The 22,322-nt window shown below is 35.3% G+C and overlaps 1 protein-coding gene and 1 long non-coding RNA gene across 4 annotated transcripts in view; one reads left to right on the forward strand and one right to left on the reverse strand.

Moving 5' to 3' along the window:
* Positions 1-1,472: 1,472 nt before the first annotated feature.
* Positions 1,473-8,717, reverse strand: CSN2 (casein beta). Its single transcript, XM_036021568.1, has 7 exons — positions 8,653-8,717; positions 6,627-6,689; positions 5,748-5,774; positions 4,605-4,628; positions 4,207-4,248; positions 2,330-2,860; positions 1,473-1,505 (listed from the first exon to the last, which is right to left on the reverse strand). The coding sequence occupies exons 2-7, from the start codon at positions 6,675-6,677 to the stop codon at positions 1,500-1,502; spliced, it is 681 nt and encodes a 226-aa protein (XP_035877461.1). The 5' UTR covers positions 6,678-6,689; positions 8,653-8,717; the 3' UTR covers positions 1,473-1,499.
* Positions 8,718-19,176: 10,459 nt separating this feature from the next.
* Positions 19,177-22,322, forward strand: part of LOC114493058 — a 57,947-nt gene continuing 54,801 nt past the window's right edge. For 2 of the 3 annotated variants that reach the window (XR_004902167.1, XR_003684118.2), the window contains exons 1-2: positions 19,177-19,269; positions 21,758-21,821. This is a non-coding gene — a long non-coding RNA (uncharacterized LOC114493058). The remainder of the gene's footprint in view (positions 19,270-21,757; positions 21,822-22,322) is intronic. The other variant, XR_004902169.1, reaches the window with a different exon arrangement.

Below are 22,322 nucleotides of genomic sequence, written 5' to 3' on the forward strand. Positions count from 1 at the left end.
AATCAGATTTCCCAACTGAAACATTTTTTTTTCAGGGTGACCATAAAACCTGACATCTGATGCTGGGTAGTTGTGAAGGTGTAATGGCTTAAGTGAAACTGTGGGTATAAACCAAGACTTTCTAGAGCAAAAGCAGCATATGACAATCTTTTCTATCCACTCTTTGATATCTTTTAATATTCACTTTGAAGTATCCCACTTTACTTCAATTCTCCCATGAATATTTATTTATATTTTTCCCTCACCATCTATCCCCCCTACATCTTCTTCCACCTCCAACCATGCCCCTCTCCCCATCAGTCACTACACTGTTGTCTGTGTTTTGCCACAGCTACTTTTAACAACAGTGATAATCTCAAGTTAACATTAAACAGCCCAGTTAGGTTTCACAAATTGTAATAAGCACAAGAAAATGTAAATATGCATAAAGGGTTAATTTATTGAAATGACTGGCTAGGAAATAGTGATAACAAGTACAATTCCAGAAACTATTTTAGGAGATTCTTTTCATATGGTTATGGAACTTCCAACTCAAAAGTGACATTCTGTAGTACTTTTTGAATTAAAATTCAGAAAATAGAGGTTAAGAGTTGAATACAAATTCAGATGAATGTTATATAATACAATAAAGTAAATAAAGAAATACATCTTCATTTTATCCATGCAGAATCATAAGAATTGTTAATTTTCTGATGGAGTGATATGAACATTGAGAACATGTCACAATTCCAGTTGCAGTCAATTCTAGAGAATAGAGAACAAATATAGAATTAGTTGTTGTATTATATAACCATACATCTCTTTACATTTGTAATTTTAGTATGACTAACCAGCTAGAAACATTTTATTACTGAGGTACCAACTTGTGCCCCATATTACATGGAAAAGTCTACAAGGACCAAATAACCTCTCACTTGAAACTGCTTTAGTGAAATATCTATTCTACTACAATCACTAAAAATTTTATAGCTTAAGAATCTCAAAGCTATATTCTCTACCCTTTTTAATCCTCACAGTGTGAGTAATTCATTTTATTTTGACCCATGAATTAAAGGACAACATGCAAATTTTAAATGCAATAAAAACAATTAAATGCTATGGACTTTAAGGTAGAAATGGGAATGCAAGTTGATTTTTTTAAAAGCTCACACATATTTACATAAAGTAGAAGAAACTGCTTTTAGTTTTTTTCCCTAAAAATGATGATAATCAAGCATAAGGACACAGGCACTTAAAGGCAAACCACAAATATATCTGTAACACTATAAAATTAAAATTATTTAAAATACAAATACATAATTTCAGTTAGTACATAATAGTCAACTAATCAGACAAATTAATAATTAATAAATAAGTTCATATATTGGTGGAGTTACTTACTACTTGGGCATATTCAGGTCAATGAGATGTAAAAATGTATTACCTATAAACATAATTATTCTAATCTTTAAACTCCCAAAGCTTACCTAAAGTGAGGGGCAAACAACTTTAAAATCCTCTTAAATCTTAAAAAATAAATATATGAACAAACAAACATGAAAATAAACAAGTGATTCACTTTTTGGCAAAAATACTTTTAAAAATTCTGTGAGCCATGACCATTGTGACTCAGTTCGTTGGGTGCCATCCCACAAAGCAAAAGTTCTCTGATCCACTTTCCCATCAGGGCATATGCCTCAGTTGCGGGTTCAGTCCCTAGTAGGAGAGTTTACAAGAGGCAATATATTGATGTTTCTCACATCTGTTTCTGTTTCTTTCTTTCTCCCTCTCTTACCCTCTCTCTAAAAAATACAAGTAAAAATAAAATAAAAATTATAAAACTTCTATGAGTAATGAAATAAGCATCTCAATCATTTGCCTTCCCATGTGGATGTGACAAAAACAAGATGTGAATTAAAGTATATGAAGAATAGATGTGAAAAAAGAGAAATCTTCAAAACTGTAGAAAAAATAAGATTTCTTTATTTAACATCCAGATTACCAATTTAATTCTGCCTTTAGAAAGTTTCAAAATTCTTTGTCTATATTCTCCACAGATCAATAGAATCAGAATCTCTGAAACAATACCTTTCCAATGCTCAGTGTCTTCTATATAGAAAACCAGAAAAATTGTATTTAAATCTCTGTGAGTAGTAGTAGACATTGGGATGCTGGGGAAACATTTCCGAGGTTATATTATTATGTAACTAGTGTTGAGAATCCCTGATTTAAATTTTGTGCATTTAGCTCCATGCATTATTCACTCATTCATTTATTCTGTATTTCTCACTCCTCTAGTATCATGTGAACACCATGAATAACACAGCAGAGTTGGTAAGTTAGGGCTTACTTGTTGCAAGCTGTAAACTGTGGCAATAGGTTGACTCACAGGGTAGGACCCCTGGGTAGGGTCAATCAGAGGCTCTTGGTAAAGCAGAAGGGCTTGGATGGGCATATCTCTCTGAGGGTAGGTGATCACTTGCTGGGAAAGAGGCAGGGCTTTGGGCTGAGGAAGGGAAAGCAGGGGCTGAGTAGGAAGCATGGGAGCCTGGATAAGAGGCTGGGGCACCTGGTGCATCAAGGGCTGGAGCAGAGGCAGAGGAAGCTGTGGATTTTTGAGATCAGTGAGGTTTGGGATTTGGCGTTGAAAAATTGGAACTGCTGGAGATTTAAGAAATGGCATCACATGGTGCTTAGGAAAGATGGTTGCCTTAGAATTGGAACCTTGAATCACTTCAGGCTGAAGGACAGGCAGCACCATAGCAGGCTGAGCAAGAGGCAGGACATTTTGTGGAAGGACAGTATAGGGGATGGGCTCAGCAAAAGGATAGACAAGAGCCTGTGGCTGGACAGGGGACTGGATTTTCTCCTGGTGTCCATCCTGGAGAAGAGACAGAATCTTTGAGTCCATGATTCAGCTACCATTCCCATTCTTGGTGAATTAAACTCCTCTCTTTTGAACCACCATAACTGACCAAAAGGAAAGTAAGAAAATCTTTTATTTATGCTGGCTAAGACACTATTTGGGGTCACATGAAATTCTCATTGAGGGATTTCTCATTAACCTACTTCTTTTACAGGTGAACACAGATCAAACTGAAATCAATGTTTGAGGATTTCAGACTTGTTTCTTCTTTTCCAAGTTGCCTTCAATAGCTAGGCAACTATTGGCTAGCTGTACAGTTTGGTGTTGAGAGGGCATGGGATTTTCAACATAATGTGATGATAATGGACCAATGGGTTTCATGAGGAAGATTTATTTAAAAATAATTAGAGAAATGACTTCTAGGTTGCTTTTGTGTGTTTTAATGAAAAGTAAATCTTAATTTGTGGTTTAATTGAAGGATTTACTCTACACCAGCTAACTTCCAGCAAGACTTCCCTTGGTAGATGGTAGTTACCATAAGTCTTTAAGAAGCATCAATTGTTACATTTATTTTGACTTAGAAAAATACTTGTTGTAAGTTCTAAACAAAGCCAGTCCACTGATAGGAGAGGGCACTAAAATATTACAATTGGAGAAAATTGTTAGCATATGTGTAAATTACTTAAATGAAGAACTTCATGTTGTCTAAGAAAATCTTTCATTTTAAACAAGCTCTGCTACTAAACTCCTGTGTGATGTTGGCACACAATTGTGTACTCAGTTAACCTGTATCTCACTCATTGCTCTCATCTGCGTAATGAAAAGTCTTTTAACTGCATGTATTCATTAATGTTGCTATAAAACATGTACAATTTTAATGTAAACTAATATTTATTGTGTCAGCTCATCAACCCTAAGGAATTAGGAATATTTTCAGGTTTCAGATGAAGTAATTGAAGTACAGAGAAACTTGGAGCCAAGGTTATAGAGCTAGTCAGTGATCAAATTAAGATTTCTGCCATATTGCTTCCTCATTCCTTTCATTAGCCTATCTATTTTAGAATAAGGGGAATCTAGTTCCCATCCTGGAAATATATATACTCATGCATGTTTATGAAAAACTGATACATCATTAGTAAAGTTAGCAAATTAATCATTACTCTTAAGTGTGTCTATTTTCTGCAAAGAGAGCCTAAAATGCATTTGTGTCTTCAAAATATCCTGACAAATTTCATTTCTGTCACTGACATTTCTTTTATTACAGTTCTTTAGACTACCCATGAACACCTTTTAAATATTTAGAATAGAAAAATATTCTATCCTATTTTATAAAAATTTTAGAAATGTTATGAACAAATTACCTGTCTTTGCTGCTCTTTGTCATTTTCAAACTTCTCAGGTTTCTGCTAGAAAACAAACCACATGAAAAGAAATGGTGTAATCTGTAAAAACTGAGTGTAGGAAATTATGAAAATAGGTACTTTGAAATAGAAGGATTTGACCCCCTAATGTGGGATATCAAACTAAAACTTACAGACCCATAACAGAATGGCCATTCCCAGAGGGCAGGGGGTTGATGGGATAGTAGAAAGTAAAGGGGGCCAAGTATATGGTGGTGAAAAAGAATTTGAATTTGGGTGATGGGCACACAATGCAATGTATCAATCATGTATCCCAAAAATGTACATGTGAAACCCATATGATCTTATTAACCAATATCACCTCAATGAATTTACTATAAATAAATAAATAGGTCTACTTTGTTGATGCGTGTAATGGATTCCTTCAGGAAAATAAAAATAAAATTAGGTTACATTTTTACAAATTTTTAATTGCACATATAAATAAGAAAATAAGGTGTTTAATACATTAATGTGGACTCCTTGCTAGATAACATCATTAAAAACTCAGGATACTTACTAAACTTATATGTTTATTTTTCTACAGAAAACAGTTGTATAAAAGACAAGTAAATGCAGTAGAGAAAAATCAAGTATTGGTTTGCAAACGAATGTCACCACAATAAATTCAATTATTTTTTTTTAAAAAATACGAAAAGGAACATAGAATCGTGATCATAGAATCATAGAACATGGAAAAGAACAAATAACATAGGAAAGAATTAGTGAACATAGTACAAAAAGAAGAATTTAATAGGTGCTGCTTTTCTCTTGCACTACGTTCCCTTTCTGTGACAACAAATAATCTCTAATATACTGTCTCATTCTACAAAAATGTAACTCATTAATCAACAATTATAATAACCCTTGATACATTCTGTGAATCATTCTTAGTTTATTTGTTAGGGAAGAACTGATTACTTTGCCCAAGAATCTGATAACATTTGTGGTCAAGTTTACCCATGTACCCTTTAGCAGGTGTTGACAGACCACAAAAGTGGTGCAAGCAGGAATACCTACCTGACTCTCACAGGCACATTTAAGACTGAAACCAAGACTCACTGTCTCTTATTCACTAAAGTGACTACTGAAATTACAAAAATGTCCATTTGCATGTCCACCCACCTCCTATATTGCCATTCTTTCCCATGGGCAGCCTCTTTTGTCTGATCCACAGAAGGTGACCAATAAATGTCAACACAGTGAGTGTGGTCACCATGGAGAGAGCTCAAGATAGATAAAAAGACTGCACAGTCCATTTAAGGAAGGGTGTGGGGCACAGTGATGCAATTTCACTTAGCAAGCTTGCATAGAAAATGCTTGAATATTGAATTCTGCTGACGTTTATTTTGCCCTTAAACTTATATAATGGAAATTTACATCAGAACTTATATATCAGAACTAGTGCATTGATTAAATGCCCTAAGTATCACAATATAAAGAGTCCACAGCATTTTACTGTTCCAAAACTGGAAATTGCCTCAGAGTGAACATTAGCTTACCTCTGTGTTTGAAAGGCTTTCTACAGTCTATAAAGAAAAACAAAAGCAAAATCAACAATGGGATCACCAAAGAAAGTTACTATTTTATGGTGCAATTTTTCTCTGAATAAAAGATATCTTACCACACTGGATACACGGAGTTCTTCCTTGTGGGGAAAAAAAGAAAAGGAAACACCATTTACTTTCCATAACTAACTCATTTTTCCTACTTACTTTTCACCTTCATTATGAAGAACTACCTCTTTCACAAATTTAAGAAATAAAAATATTGTATGTCTTCTGGGAACGTTGAAAGGTAATTGTGGTTTATGTCTTTTATATTTGGTTATTCTCAATGGTATGTTTTTATTCTACCTGAAGGAAGGACATATTTGTTGGGTAACAGAGAGGGAGTTATTTTAATATGTATCAAGCACTTTTTATTAAGATTACACATATGTTTATAATGATGATTATTGCCTCATACTTCACCATCTGGTTGTCTTTGGATCCAGATACAGGTAGGATTTGGTCCAATGCCCCAGGGTAAGAGGTGCATGAGTTTCATCACTGGATATTGTATATTTATCTAGATTGGATATCTATGGTATTCAATTGTACTTGTGCAGTATTACTGTCTTTAATGTTTGTTTCTTTTGTTTTGTCTGTTGCTTATTTGCTGGTTTGTTTTTACTTTAGGGACTGGTAGCATATTACCCAGATTTGTGGCCCTATGTACAACACTCACTGTTGAAATAGTGAGTGACTATTCATGATTTCTTTAAAGATTTAAAAATTCTGCTGTGTCTGTTTTATTGCACATCTAACAAATTGATGATATGGTTCTCTACACATGGGAAGACATTTCACTTCATGTTAATTATCTAGAGATTTTCTTACCTCCATTGCAAGGGCAAGGGCCGCCAGGCAGGCAAGGATGAGGACCCTCATGGTGCTAAAGGCCTGTGAGAGGGAAAAAAGTACTGTGGTTGTCAATGAGATGTACTCCTTAATTAAGCAGGCCTATCTCTCTTTGAAAAAAACAAAGTGACTGTATGTTAGAAAAATTACTAATAGAAGTTTTATTATATAACTAAAGTCAAGACCTTCTATGGCACTTTAGGCTTCCTTATCAACTTTGTACTTCAATGAAAGCCATTCAGAGTTCTCAGCTCTCAGCTCTACCCCACCTCACTCTTCTTTTATCTCATTTACAGTACATTGTGTATTTTTCAAAGATAGAAAAAATTGTAAACAGATAAAGCTTTATTTATTGATTCATTTCATCAAAATGAGTGATATTTATTCGTCACTCTTAATTGCCCAAAGCTGTGTAGGGTCTGCATTTAAAGCAGTGAACAAAATATTAAGGTTTCAGCCCCAATGAATCCTCATATCCATTGGGAACAGGTTAATTAAAAAATGTACACATAGAAGATCATAGTTTATTGTACCTTTTCTTTATTGAATGAAAGAATTTTATAAATATTTGGCTTAATCATATGTCTTTATTTCTAATAAGACTGAGATTTTATTTGAGCATTTCACTTGCTGCATTTATCCAGATGTTTTTGTAGGACTGTTCCATTTGTTTATTCTCTACCTGTAGCCATTTCACAGACTTCATCCCTTCACACCTAATGACATGTCTTTTCCTTTGTGCCATATAGCTTTAGACATCATACACCACACTTCTGTTTTCTCTGTTTTCTCGATGATTTACCAAAGGATCAGGTTCTCTTTCCACTCCCCATAGCAGACTACTTATTATGGTAGCATGAAATAAAATATGTGTTAATACTTTTGAGCAAAATCTACTAAAGGCTTCATTTTCTTCCATCTCTATAATTTCTAGTTAAAAAAATACTTGTGTCATAATATACTTTGACATAAAATCTACAATCTTAGATTTATAAAGTAAATTTCTGCTACAAATATTTCATGAACAAGTCCCTAATGCATGTGCAAAATATACTTTGTAATATTTAAGACTGAAATATTTCTCTTTATTAGGCAAATATGATTTCTACATTTTTCTCAAGGGTGCTATATAATTCTTACTAATTTTACTTTGCTTAAGACCTCTGTAAGTTTCCAATTAATTTTCATTTCAGTTCTCAAAATTGTGTTACTATATTAAAGATCATTACAAGTAGGGAAGATATCATTGCATTTTCTACATTTCATAGTTCACATTTTATATACTAATTTTTAGACAAACTTTATTATTGAAATACAGAGTCTAATATACACTTTCTTTAAAATCTTTTTTTCAACTTTTTTCTATCTTAAAATTTTTCTTACAAAGTAAAATTTAGTTTCATTTTAACTGAACTCTGTTTTTCCTATCTATTTGATTATTTATTAAATCCCATGAATTGAATGATAACATGGGGTGTTACATGTTCTAAACTAGTTCAATGAATGCTTCTTCTAAAATATTATTTATAAACATTTCAAATAGTATATGTTTCAAGTACTCCCATAATATCTTGATTCACACTATGCTACCTTTATGACTACCTGTTGAATAAAGCTTTCAGAATAATTTTCAAAAATAATTTAAATATATTCAGTTTTATAACTTTAATATGATTAACCAAATTGGAACACATAATTCACAAATTAGATCTTTTAATATAGCCTGTTATCAACCCTAAATGGAAAAATATATAACCACATTTTGAAAATATTACTACATTTTCTTGGACTCGTAAAGCTTATTCGGCCAAATCTTATCATGTTCACCAAATCTTCATAGATACTTCTACTTTGTTTAACCTAAGTGTTGAGAATAATGTCAGTAGTACTTTAAGTACCTTTATTTCAAAGCCTATATTTTACAAATTGATTTCTTCATATATCTCAACCTAGTTGAAATAAAGCTACAGAGAAGACACATCAAATTTACATGGGAAATACTTACCTTTTTTCCAAGGTGGAGGACAAGAAGTGAAGGTGGAGCTAAGTGGATGATGGTTTGTGTGTTTTTGTGGCTGTTTAAATACTGTATTCCATGGCATGTTAATTTTGTGGTTTCAGATAAAATCAAGAGTAGGCTTTCAATTCCAAGAAGTCTGCATTAAAAGAAAATGGTTTCTGCCCAATAACAGTCCTCAGAAATGCTGGGAAGCATTTTAAGAAGGAAACGATTCACAGCTGGCAAAGAAAATCTGTCCAGGAAATGCAGTTGTCTAATAACTGAAGACAATCATTGGAGGACCCTGACCCTCTGGCTCAGTCCCCAAGTTCAGACTTAATTAGGTCTCTAGCACTTGGGGACCCCTGAACATCTCACTTGGGGGGATGCTATCTGAGCACTGGACATGAGCAGGGGCTTACAAAGGCCACAATTGCATGCTAACCTGAGCAGCTGTTAGTGTTTTATGCCGCCATGGAGAAAAATGACAGATAACAAGTCCATGATGGTAACTTTGTCATGTGAGTCAAATTGCAAAGCTTCACAGCCACTTAATTTAGGCACAATAAATAGTTAACTTAAAACGAATATCCTTTACTCAAGAGGATTAGGCCTTTCTATGTAATGAAACATCTCAGAAAAGGAATCTCGGTGGCTTATATAGGCAAAATCTTTTATAAATCTGTTATAAATTTTTTGTAAAATGTCATGAAGACTTATTTATCTGAAAAATATGGGTTACCTTTTTCAAATCAAGCATAATAACTAGAACAGTTTTACATTTTTACTTAGTGCCAGCCCTATGGGAGGCTTTGTGCCCTTTAGAGACTTATCGTGTATGTTTGTAACAAAAACTTCTTGAGAGCTTTCCTTTCCATAATTTCTATGAAGAAACTGAGACACCAGTAAGATAAGTAACTTGCAAAATTTGTGTATTTTGTTCATTGCAAAGATGCCATTTAAAGCCATATGTGAGTCCATATATTTCTATGTGATTATATGAATGCCCATGTATTAACCACATGAGTTGTTGTTATAAAATGTATCTATCAGTGTAGCATTTGGGCTTAAACTTGCATATTTGTCATCCCTCCATTGGCGTAATGGGCACCTTTGCTGAATGTGAGCAGGCGTTCTGGTCTTTAAGGAGCTATTATTCTAGTTTAAACTTAAAAGAATGAGGACAATTTTGAGACAGAATTAATGTGAATAAATCAGTCTAACTGACAGAAATATGGGTGCTTGAACAGTGATATGCCATGTTTGTTGGATTCTGTATTTTAGAAAACACAGAATACAGAGTGTATAAGTTACTATTACAGGGATGTTTTTTTAATTTTTTGGATTGTTTGTTTTTTTAGATTTTTACTTATTTATTTTTAGAAAGAGGGGGAGGGAGGAAGAGAGGGAGAGAAAGATCAGTGTGTGGTTGCCTCTTACCCAACCCCTACTGGGAACCTGACCTGCAACCCAGGCATGTGCCCTGACTGGGAATCAAACCAGCAGCCCTTTGATGTGCAGGCAGCACTCAACCACTGAGCCACACCAGCCAGGGCTGTTACAGGGTTTTGATGAAGTCACATCATGGGTGCTTTTGAATTTGAGACTTGCATTGTGATATAATTCAGTGAAAATAAGGAAGGTATTAGAGATTTGAAAGAAAAATGGATTGTAAATTTTCTGGAATATATGTTTTTATGACAATATGTCAAGCAACCTAGAAAAAGAGGTTATTGTAAGAAATGTTATGATGACCTCAACTACAGAAATGATGCCAGGCATGTTAGGCAATGGAAAGCAAACTGACATTAAAAGAAGAGAGATCTGAGAAGTCAGGGAAATGAATCATAAAAATTATCCATGTTATGAGTCAATTTGGAAACCCAGCTGAAATTAGAAAGGAGATACTCAGTTAAATCTTCACATGGTAAGTTTGAATGTGTCTGAGATGCGATATGAATTAAATATGATACTCAATAGAGTCATATGTACAAGAGTAGAAAGTAATTTCTATCTTCTTGCAAAGGAATAAATGAACTTCTTTCAGGGAAAAAATGGCAAGTCAAAAGAGAAATTGTCTATTAGAGTTCAAGTGTACTCTGTTTTTCAGAATCTGGTCCAGCAAAAGGTAATAGGAAATAATACAGAGAACCATGGAGAAGAAAGTAGAGGGTCATTGGCACCATGGGAACAAATAGCTAGTAAAAAAAAAAAAGCCAAGGCAAGAGTGAAAATGCTACACAGGTGTGGAATAAGGTGGAAACAGAGAAGAGATTTCTGGACATATGGAATGATTATCATTGTAACCATTGAGATACACTCCAAGTAGTTAATAAGTAAGTAATGTCTAAGGAATTAAAAGCAACACTGCACTTCAGATATTTTAGAAGTAGAACTAAGGGCACCTATGGAACAGCATCTATGAATCAGGAACAACCAAAATCATATGAAGGTAATTTCAGGACAGAGATTCTTCACTTAAAAGAAAGAAGCAAGTCATGAGAAATGGCTGAAACACACTGAAGAAGTGGGGATTAAATAGATAAGGCAAAGTCCAGTAGGACCAGAGTTACAACCAAAAGAAATAGACCTATACAGAATGTACCAGTTTCTCTGAGAATAAAGAACAGGAGGAGAAGATCAGTAAATATAATACATACTTAGAAACACAGGTTAAAAATTGAAAAAAAAAAATGGTCCACTTTTCCAGTTAGGTGCAGGATGGGGTTTTCAACTGACAGGGAAGTGGATGTGGCTTTTGGGTATTTGAAAGAGGAAATATTTTGATTAATGTGAAAATAAAATTAAATAAGACTATTCCCAGCATTAATACCTAGATGAGAGTAGAAATCACCTTGTTTTCTTTACCTAAATGGATTAATTTTTAAGATGGTTGCAGTTTAATATAAGTAGATCAAGGGAATTGTTGGGGTGGGGAAAGAGATTACAATGTGTTTATGATAAATGACTAATCATAAAGTGCTGGTTGTTCTGGGAGAAGGAGGGGGCAGCAGTTGAGTAATAAACCAGTACCTCCAAACAGACTTGAATGGCTACAGATAGGAAAGAAGGCTAAAACCAGGCCTAATGAGAGTGAGCAATGCCATGAAGTATAGATGACAGCTTTTTATGACATGGGAATTACAGCATCAGAAAGAAGAGACTTTCTAGATGATGGCCAGATACCAAGAATAGTCATACATGCAATACTGTATATTGAAGATAAGTGAACATGAAGGTTATAGGAGGCAATAGTGAAATATATTCCATATTAAATGTCTATGCTTGCCTGAATGCTGCTAGTTGTCAATCATGCAACAATAAATAAAAAAGCAAAATTTTTGTCTCCAGAGAGGTCAGAGCCTTTAGGATAAACTTATATGAAACCTACTTCTCATCAAATGTAATAAACATCTTAATAAAGCTGTCATAAGGTACAGTAGGCACAGAGGAAATACCTACTTTAATTTGTTGTTGCATAGGGGAGCTAGAGAGGATCTTCATGAAGGTATGGGTCCTGAGTAAGTTTTTGAAGCTGGATGAATAGTTTGATCTGAGTAGGGGAGAGAATTATAGGCTAAAAAGTGAAAAAGACAAGGGTCTTAGATATCAGACACAAGTAACTACAACAAAGTCAAGTAGTGAATCAGGGCCATGCATTACAACAAAGGCAGTAGGTGGAGATGAGAACAGAGAAGGAGAAAGAGGTAAGATAGTGAAAAGCAGAGCATGCTGTGCTCCTTGAGAACATCAATTTTATTTTGTAGAGAGTGGGGATTGGTTGAAGGGTTTTAGGACTAAAGTAACACTGAAAAATAACTACTTCTTGAAATACTTGATAATGATAAAAATTTATTAAAATGAGTCTTCTCAGGTTTGAGCTCATATCTTTTGCAGTGAGTGATTATGAGCTATTGTTCAAGGAAGGATAGATTAGTAAGAGGAAAGGAAACTGAAGGCCAGAGAGAAACAGAGACTTACCCAAAGTCCATGAAGAAGTCTAAAGCAGGCCTCAAAAATACATAGTATGTGCCTATTTATAAAGCAGTCTTCTAACATCTTAGGGTTTTTCAAAAACATGTTATTGTTCTATTACAGTTGTCCCAATTTTCCCCCTTTGCCCTCCTCCACCCATCTACCTCCCATTCCCACTGTCATTCCCCACACTGTTGGCTATGTCCATGGGTCATTCATACATGTTCTTTGACCAATCCCTTCCACTTCTTTCTACCATTGTCTCCCTCCGGCCTCCCCTCTGACCACCCGAAGACTATTCCATGTTTCCATGCATCTGGTTCTGCTGTGCTCATTTGTCCAATTTGCTACCCCAGCTCTTTTAAACTTGCATTTGCATGGGATATTTTTCCATCCCTTTACTTTTCAGTTGTGTGTATCTTCAGTTGAGGTGGGTCCTTTATTGACAGTTGACACCATATACGTGGGTCTTGTTTTCTTATCCATTCAGTTACTCTATGCCTTTGGATTGGAGCATTTAAGCTATTTACATTTAAAGTGATTGTTAATAGGTACATATATATTGTTCCTTTATTCTTCTAACTCTGTTCCTCTGCTGCTTCTTCTCTCTCCTATTCTCCTCTTTCTTTTCTCCCTTCTCTTCCTCCTTCTTCTCCTCCTTTCTAAAGCAGGTTCTTTAATATCTTTTTGTAATGTTTATTTGGTGGTACCAAACTCCTTTAGCATTTTCTTGTCTGAGTAGCTCTTTATTTCTCCTCCAATTTTAAATGACAACCTTATTGATTGTAAGTCCTTGCTTTTTATCACTTGGATATTTTATGCCAATTCCTTCTGGCCTTAAATGTTCCTTTTGAGAAATCAGTTGACAGTCTTATGGGAGCTGCCTTGAAGCTAAATAACAATTTTTCTCTTGTTGCTTCTAAGAATATCTCTTCAGCTTGAACTTTTGATATTTTAATTATGATTTATCTTGGTGTGGGACTTTTGCATTCATCTTGTTTGGGATTCTCTGTGCTTCCTGGACTTGTGTGTCTTTTTCCTTCACCAGGTTAAGGAAGTTTTCAGTCATTATTTCTTCAAATACATTCTGTATTTCTTGTTCTCTCTCTGTCATTCTGATACCCTTATGATGTAGATGTTTTATGCCTTATGACATCTCCAAGGTCCCTTAAATCCATTTTTTATTCTTTTTTTCTTCTTGCTGCTCTGACTGGGTATTTGTTTTTAACCTTATTTTGCAAATTACTAATTCAACCATCTGCTTCATCCAACCTACAGTTTATTCTTTCCAGTGGATTCTTCATTTCATGTATTGTATTCTTCATTTCTGACTTCTTCATTTTTCTGGCCTCTACATTTTTCATGCTGTAGAGCATCCTTATAACCATTACTTTGTCCTCTGTGCCTGCTAAATTGCTTGCCTCCATTTCCCTTAGTTCTTTTTTCAGGAGATTTCTCCTGTTCTTTTAATTTTGGGTCTGTTTCTTTGTCTCTCCACATTGGCTGCCTGCTCATGTTTGTTTTATGTACAAAGTAGATCTACTCTGACTTCCAGTTTTGTGGGGTGGACTTATGAAGTAGGTGTCCTGTGGGTTTAGTGGTGTAGTCATCTTAATGACCTGAGCTTGGTTAACCAAGAATGTTTCTTGTGGGGATTATGTGGGCTCTCTTGTCACAATACAGTGCTGATTGTTATTGGCTTGTTCATTCCTGGCATTAACCCTCAGGCTGGCTTACTGAGAGGATCTACCCCAACCACAGTGTGCAAACTGCTGTGCAGGTACTGACCACACAAAGCAGAATTCACCTTAGCAAGTTTAGTGCCTGCAGAGATCTCCCTTTGTTATTCTGCTTGTGAAGCTTATTAAATCCTGCTCCAATGTTGTCCAAAGCTGGCCACTGGCCGTATTGTTTCTGGACTTGTTGGGAGGGACTCTGGTACAAGCTAATGCAAGACACTGTTTGAGACTGTCTCTTGGAAACATTCTTGGAGATACAAGCAATCCATAGTTTGTGGCTGATTCTTCTGAGCCTGAATGTTCGCATGAAGATTGGCTTTTACCAGTACTGGGACCATGGGAAATTCGTTAAGGTCACAAGGCATCCCAGGTTCTGCTTCCACCTGTTTCCACCTGCTGACTGCCTTTTATGTTCAGTCACTGGATGAGACTTTGTTTACTTGAGTTGCATGATGGTAGGTTCACAATGAGTCACCAGGTAGGGACTAGTGGTATTCACCAGACTGATACAGGTTCAATTCAGTGCCAGTGGTGGTTCAGAGGCCACTTAGCAAATGCCCCCGGTATACTAAGTCTAGCTGCCACATACTGGGTGCTTGCAATCTTTGCGTTAGTCCAGGGTCTCAGGGAGGCATCAGGCTGAGGTTAGCAGAATTTAAAGGTTCAGGATCCTGATTTCTAAAGATGTTTTTTCACTGTGCTTTGGTTTCCATTTTCTGCATAATCCTGAGTTAATTTTTCATTTTGTAGGTTTTTTAAGTGTTATTCAAGTACACTTGTCTCCATTTTACCCCCACCATTCTCCCCACCCTAGCCATCCCCACTCCCAACTCTTGACCCTACCCTTCCTTGATTTCATCCATGTGTTCATTTGAATGCTCTTCCTAATGAAGATTATGATGAAACATGTAAAAATAATATTTAAATTCATATTTGAACATTTCCTTTTAAAATTTTTGAAAGATATTATTTATTTATTTTTATAGAGAGGGGAAGGGAGGGAGAAAGAGAGGGAAAGAGACATTAATGTGTGGTTGCCTCTCCAGTGTCCCCCATTAGGGATCTGGCCCACAACCCAGGCATGTGCCCCAACTGGGAATCAAACTGGCGGCCCTTTGGTTTGCAACCCATGCTCAATCCACTGAGCTACACCAACCAGGGCTATATTTGAACATTTCTATCTGCAATGTAATTTACATACCTCTCATTTAATCCAGTCCTACTTTATTATATCTCTTCTAGATAAGAAAATTATAGTGTAAGGAGCTTAAACAATCTCCCAGGTTACTGTACAATGTGTACACGAACATTGACCTTCTTTTCTGATATTTCATATTTTTGGTTTGCTAATTCACTAATGTCTGGAATTTATTATCTCTTGCTCTTTTTTCTTTCTGGGAGATTTTAGGACTTCTTAATTTTTCTCCCACATTACTTTGCTGTTATCAAAAGGTTCTGTCTTTTGCCTCCTTCTCTTGTGACTCTACAAGAAATTAACATAAGCTGGTTTTTAGTTAAATAAATAAACATCATGAATTACATCATATACTGTAGAGTACACTTTCATTGTAGGAGAAGTGAAAGAAGAAGAGCAGGAAAGGAAGGAGAAAGTGGAGAAAATGAGAAAGAAAAACAACAGGGAAGAAGAGGAGATATGAAATCCAGCATAAATATCATCATAAATACTCATTCAGAGATTGCATCTTAATGCCACCACATTTTAATTTAAACCACAAGTGTGTTGTACTAGTCACTCTTTATTGGTTTTTCTCTTGAATGAAACACCCTGGCATTTTCATACAGTGTGGTATTTGATTATAGAAGTTATGATACCTGTTTTACTTAATTATATAATAACAGCACGAGTTCAGGTCCATCAATATTCCAAGTTGACCTGTTCCTGGAAGATGAGAAACATACTAAAGGTACTCCTGTTCTTTAGAGTCCCCTGTTCTTGATTCCTTCTGTCATACATAATCTCCCCACACTTCCTAACATTCAACCAGAAAATGATGTGTGGAATAATGTCTATACTCTTGTGTCACTACTGAAATATGGGTACTTAAATTAAATATAGGTTTAATTCTTTATATTATCATGTGTCTATTTTTATTACCTTGGCAGGCTTTTTTCTTTGCTTTTGTGATGTTGCTGCTTGGTAGTGCCTTTGAATCACTAGTTCACCTATTGTTCAGTAGGCTGTAAATACCATAGACCTGTTAGAATACTGCCTTTTAACATGGTTGAGAGATATCACCAAAGAAATAAATGAGTGAAGAAGAAGGGCAGTAAGTAGGTAATGAAGAGAGGAAGCGAGAGGAAGGAAAGAAGAAATCCATTTTACATTTTCAAAATGGTTAAAGCAGGATTTACCTTTAAAATATAAAACTTCTTTCAATAATTATTGAACCTTGTATAACTTTTTTCCATTAAAAATATACTATAGATTAGATTTTTTACATTGAGAATCAACTATATATCTAAAAGGCATAGAAATCAATAAAAAATATCAGAATGATTAAATTGAATTGGACTTTATTGGCCTTAATAAAACATTTAGAATGTTTTGTTTTCCATTCAGAGAATAACAATAATTTCCAAAGCATTTATCCAAACATAGCATAGAAGATAGACCTAATGAGTACTTCCTTAAAACATCTGATACAAAATTATAGCTTAAATTCTATTTATAGGGTCAGGCCTATGGGCACATGATATAATTTTGAGTTAATTATGTGGTTCCTGGAAATTTATGGTGCAAACAAAGAATCACCTGGAGATGTTCATAACATTAGATTCCTACTGTACCTCCTAGATTCTGACACAAATGCCTGGGAAGAGAGCCGATGAATTTGCATTTCTGTTGCGCGTGGGTCACCGGCCAGCAGTGACCGCGGAACGCTGTGGATGGCTCGCCGAAAAACATGCGAGAAAAAAACACACATGCACAGAGACAGACCAGTTTCTGTGGGGAAGTAGGGACAAAATGGCCACCCCCCCTAGTGGGGAGGGCCCTGATTTACCGTCCATACCTGCTTTTATTGGGCTCATTTTGCATAATAATTCAGGTAAAGTACAGTACTTATCAGGGGGAAGTAAGGAGCTATAGAAAACAAGGAACTCTGCTGGTCTATTTTGAGTGGGAGTCAACGAGCTGTAAGACTTTGAGGAACAAGCTAACTTCCTCCTTGGACCCCTCTCATTCAACTGAGAACATTCTAAACAAAGAAGGTTTCACAGTAATTTACATGTTTTTCTTAGGCCTGATCACCCAGGGAATCTGCCCTTTTCAGCACAGAGCTGCACCACCCTGTCATTGTTTCAGGCTTAGCACGGAACTAAGGCAATAAGGAGATTTTCTCCCAGACATGAGAACTCAGGCTATGTCAAAGCCGAGGAGCAAGGGTCCGTCACCCTCTTTTGCTGCAGCCCCCCAAGTCCTTCTTTTGGAGGGCCTCCCAAAGTGATCGTGCCTAGCTTAGGTCATTCCCCCCGTGGGGAATCTTACCCGTCTTTGGCTAACCGACCAAGCTTTTTAGGGTTCAGTTATGAATAAAGCAGCAGAAGCAGCATTCCTGCCTGGGAGATAAGCTTTTGTCTCCTTGCTGGCTTATGGTTCCAAGGGTGTTCCCTTAGCCTTAGCCTAGGCGGGGGTTTCAGCTTCTGATACCAGTCAGGGCGGTTCCCAACACATTTCCAACAAGATCTCTGATGATGCTGGCTCTGATGGTCACATGCACTACACTTTGAGTAACAATGGTCTAGGACATAAAATATTCCTAAACTTTATAAGTGGTATTTTGGGGGTGTATTTAGTTTTGAGTGCATTCCATTATCCAACCAGTAGCAAAAAGGTGAATGTTATACAAATTTGCCTAGGGACTAAGTGAACACTAATTGTTCCTCCTATTTACTTAACACATGGTTCCTCACCTCGTTTCCAGTGAGGAACACGAACCCCTAAAGACTCAAAGGAAGTAAAATCAACACCCAAACATATACATCAAGTTCCTATGTGAGACATAGATTACTGAGCTTCTGTGGTCATTGGACTTTAAAAATAACTGTTTTATTGTATTCTAATGGATTACTGTATTTTTTCAAACATTTAAATACACATTAAAACTTAAAATACAGCTCTGGCTGGTGTGGTGGCTCAGTGGATTGAATGCCAGCCTGCAAACCAAAAGGTCGCTGGTTCAATTCCCTGTTAGGGCTCATGTCTGGGTTGTAGGCCAATAGAGGATATGGGAGAGGCAACGACACATTGATGTTTCTCTCTTTTTCTTTCTCCTTCTCTTTCCCTCTCTCTAAAAATAAATACATAAAATCCTTTTTTAAAAGGTTTAAAATACACTAGATTCAGTAGAAAAAGGATACAATGTAATAATTTTAGGAGCCACATTTGAATGAAATGGCTTCAATTTTAGTATGCCATTTGCCACTCTATATATTAGAGACCAGTAAAATTTTGATAAGATGGTATCATTTTGGATATAGAGTTCTTTCCATTGGACATGCATTTGTTGAAATAGGGCAGATGGTGTTCCATGGAAACACTTCTACCATTTCAAGTCATTTCCATGCTTACTTTAGCATACCTTTCTCTGTCTTATTCATGCATACCTAGACAAACACTGGGATTAACAAGTGAAGGGTATAGTTTTCTCTGGTGACTCTGCTTCACAATCATCTGTTATAAAGTATAAGTTTACTCTTCGTATCTGTCAAGACAGATATTGGGGATTATTTTTAGTTCAATAATATGATCTCATAATTGGCATAATTTAGAAAAACAAATGCAGGATTTCAGTGTATATAAATACATCAGTCTTCTAGAAAAGAACATCATCTCTTCTGGCTTTGCCATTTCATCTTCTCAAACTTTTGCGTCTCATCTTGGGTAAAGGTAATGTACTCATGGACAATCTAATATGATGTCTTATTCTAATTTTTGTTTGCCGGAATGACTTGTAAATTATTTTTTAATGTATATAAATTATTGATAATTTTTCCTAAAGAAACTTAAAGAAATAATAATCCTATGTCAGGATCTCAAGGTGATGACAGGGTCGCAATGCCTCTGCATTGACAGCAACGCTGCACCAAATGCATGACAAGGAGCAAGGGGGAGCTCTGCTCCATGGACTCTATTGGTGAAAAAACCCAGATGTCTTTTATTTTTTGAATAAATATAAAATATCTACTGTGTGATCATTTGTTTTACCTTGAACTTAAGTTTCATGGTTATATTTTATAAGAAACTGATCTTTACAATAGCAGAAGCACTCCTTTTGCAAATGTGGGTATTATTCTAAAGGCTTAATTAACCTTCATCAAAGTTACTGCAGTACCATCACTAACTCATTTTATTTACCTTTTCACCGTCCTTTCTATCATTAAAATAGTTTCTGACTTTCTTCATTGTTAGCACTATGTAACAGACTTTTATTAATTTATTTAATCTATATTCATTTCATTTGTGATTTGGTTAAAAACAAGTTTTTATACTATGTCAAACTTCAACATTGTCTTCTTTAGATAATATTCTTTTAAGGATCCTAAAATTTCCATCTGGATATCTGTTTATCTGTGGAAGGCCAGTTTCTGTGAATTATCCTTAATCCTCTACTTTCAATAAAATTTAAGGTATGAATAACACTAAAAGCTGCATCCTTGTTTATATCATAACAGAAATGAATATTTGGTAAGTAGCAGACAATAAAAAATGTTTTCAAGAAATATTATATATATATTATATATATATTATATATATATATATTTCAATTTGTCCAATGACACAGTCCTGAGTTTCTACTAATGCAGTAATATCAGCAGGTCAGGAATAAGAGAAATAACATCAGTCACACAATCTGTTTCAATATTAGAGATTTAAACTTATTAGGCAGAAGAAGTGTTACCCTATCATCAGAAAAAAGAAGTCACTCCTGTTCTGTCAAAACTGATGGCCAAAATGATGAGGAAGAAAAAAGCTTTCATCCATTATTTACCTTTATAGTTCACAAAGAGTCTTCATCTAGAAATCTATAACTGAGAAGTGAATAGTCTGCTTTATTTCTTATACAACAGCAACAGAACTGAGTTCGTTTGTCTAAACTGAATTATAAAAACATATGAAAGAGTCCAAGAGTAGGGTCATTTCATTGAACAAGATAATTTGGAGATTAAAACATTTCTACCAATTGAATTTCTCAAAGTATCTTCAAATATTTTCCCTGAAACTTCTTTGTAATTTGATTTTACTCTATCCATTATCTTTCATATTCTAATCCTAGAGTTATACCAACTCCACAATTCTCAAGTCAAGGAACTTGACTGATTCCCTCTCTGTGTTACAAAACCAGTCCCTGTTACTTATAATTCTAACATCTGAATAGTTCTTTAAACTCTGCCTTAACCATTACCCATATGTCCTAGGTAAAGTCCCTATAATTTCACAACAACCTAAATAGTCAGCCTGTCTTCATTTTTGTTCTTCTTACATGGTGAACTATTTCATGTTCTACGTGCTATCTTCTCTCTCAGTTTTATTTATTTGCAGCTTCCCCAAACAGTGCCTTATCTATCATTTGTTGAAATAGTCCATTTACTATTTTCTGTTTAAAAAGACACAGGTTTTTTTTTCATTTTCACCAGTAACTTTGTTGATTTGGATATTTTGAGTATGTTGGATGTCTCCTGACTCTAGTGAGTCGAGGACAGGGTTGCTGCTAAACATCCTCCAATGCATCCCCACAACAAAGAATTATTTGGCCAAAATGTCAATAGTACCAAGTAACTTTGCAAATCACTTTTGACAAGTTCACTCCGTCACAGTACCTCCTCTACATACTGCACTAATCTTTTGTATTTCAGTTACATTTTATCTTCCTGAAATAATAAAGCATAATATGCTGAAAATGTTGCTTTTCTTCCATCTTCACTATTAAAATGGCTACACAGCAACAATTTTTGACAAGTTTTTTAGAAAGGCACTCTGATATGACAACTGTCACAATACAATCTAACAAAATTGTTTCAAATGAAGTAAAAGACAACTAAGCACTACTAAAGCCATCGTATGGAAAAAAAATAAAATTTTTTGACCAACCCAATATATACTCTTACACAAGCTTTACCTTTTTTCTTCACTTTATTATCCCTTTCCTGCCTTGGTCAGTTAAAGATGTCCATTTTGTTTGTTTTCATGGTACTTTAGTGTCTCTATACCACAACAATGTCCCCTACTTGTCTCTAAGTTCCATGATGTCATGCAATATGTTTGAATACTCGTACCTCTATCTGGTTTCACAAAGCCACAGACATACTCTGATCAATAGATGACTTGAAAGCACAGGAATGAATATGTTACTGATTTGTCACATGTGCTTTCACAGGACTCAGCCAAATATGAAGATCCTTGCCTTGGCCTTCATCATGGCTCTCATGTTTGCCATGATTGTAAGTATAGCGGGGAATGTTGAAGAAGAGTATGTTCTAAGTAATTACTCAGAGGATGTTTCTATTTTCTTGCTCTAAGAAGCATATTTACATTGCCTAAACATAACAAAAACTTTGTCAATTCTAAAGTTTTGAATAGTATTTTCCTTCAATTAGCTAACATCCATACTTTAAGGACCTAGGATCATTCTTAGGTACCCACACAGAGCACTAAGCACACACAGAAATGCAAGTGAGAAAAAAATGAAAATCCAAGAACTGAGAAAACATAATCATACCACCACACACCTGTGCAATCTATATTTAAACAGGCATAGCATTTCAGAAACTTAAAACACACCCACCGAAAAAAACATTGCTCTTGAGCTAACCCACATTTTAACTTTTCAATTTCAGTTTCCTAGTCACAGGGATAGATTTCTTCTAATCACAAACAAAAGGAACTTGCACTCAAGGGAACTGGTATGAGAATGTAGCAAATTAACTATAGCCAAAGCCTAG

This window comes from Phyllostomus discolor, chromosome 1 (genome assembly GCF_004126475.2).
Source record: "Phyllostomus discolor isolate MPI-MPIP mPhyDis1 chromosome 1, mPhyDis1.pri.v3, whole genome shotgun sequence".
NCBI classification, from domain to species: domain Eukaryota; kingdom Metazoa; phylum Chordata; class Mammalia; order Chiroptera; family Phyllostomidae; genus Phyllostomus; species Phyllostomus discolor.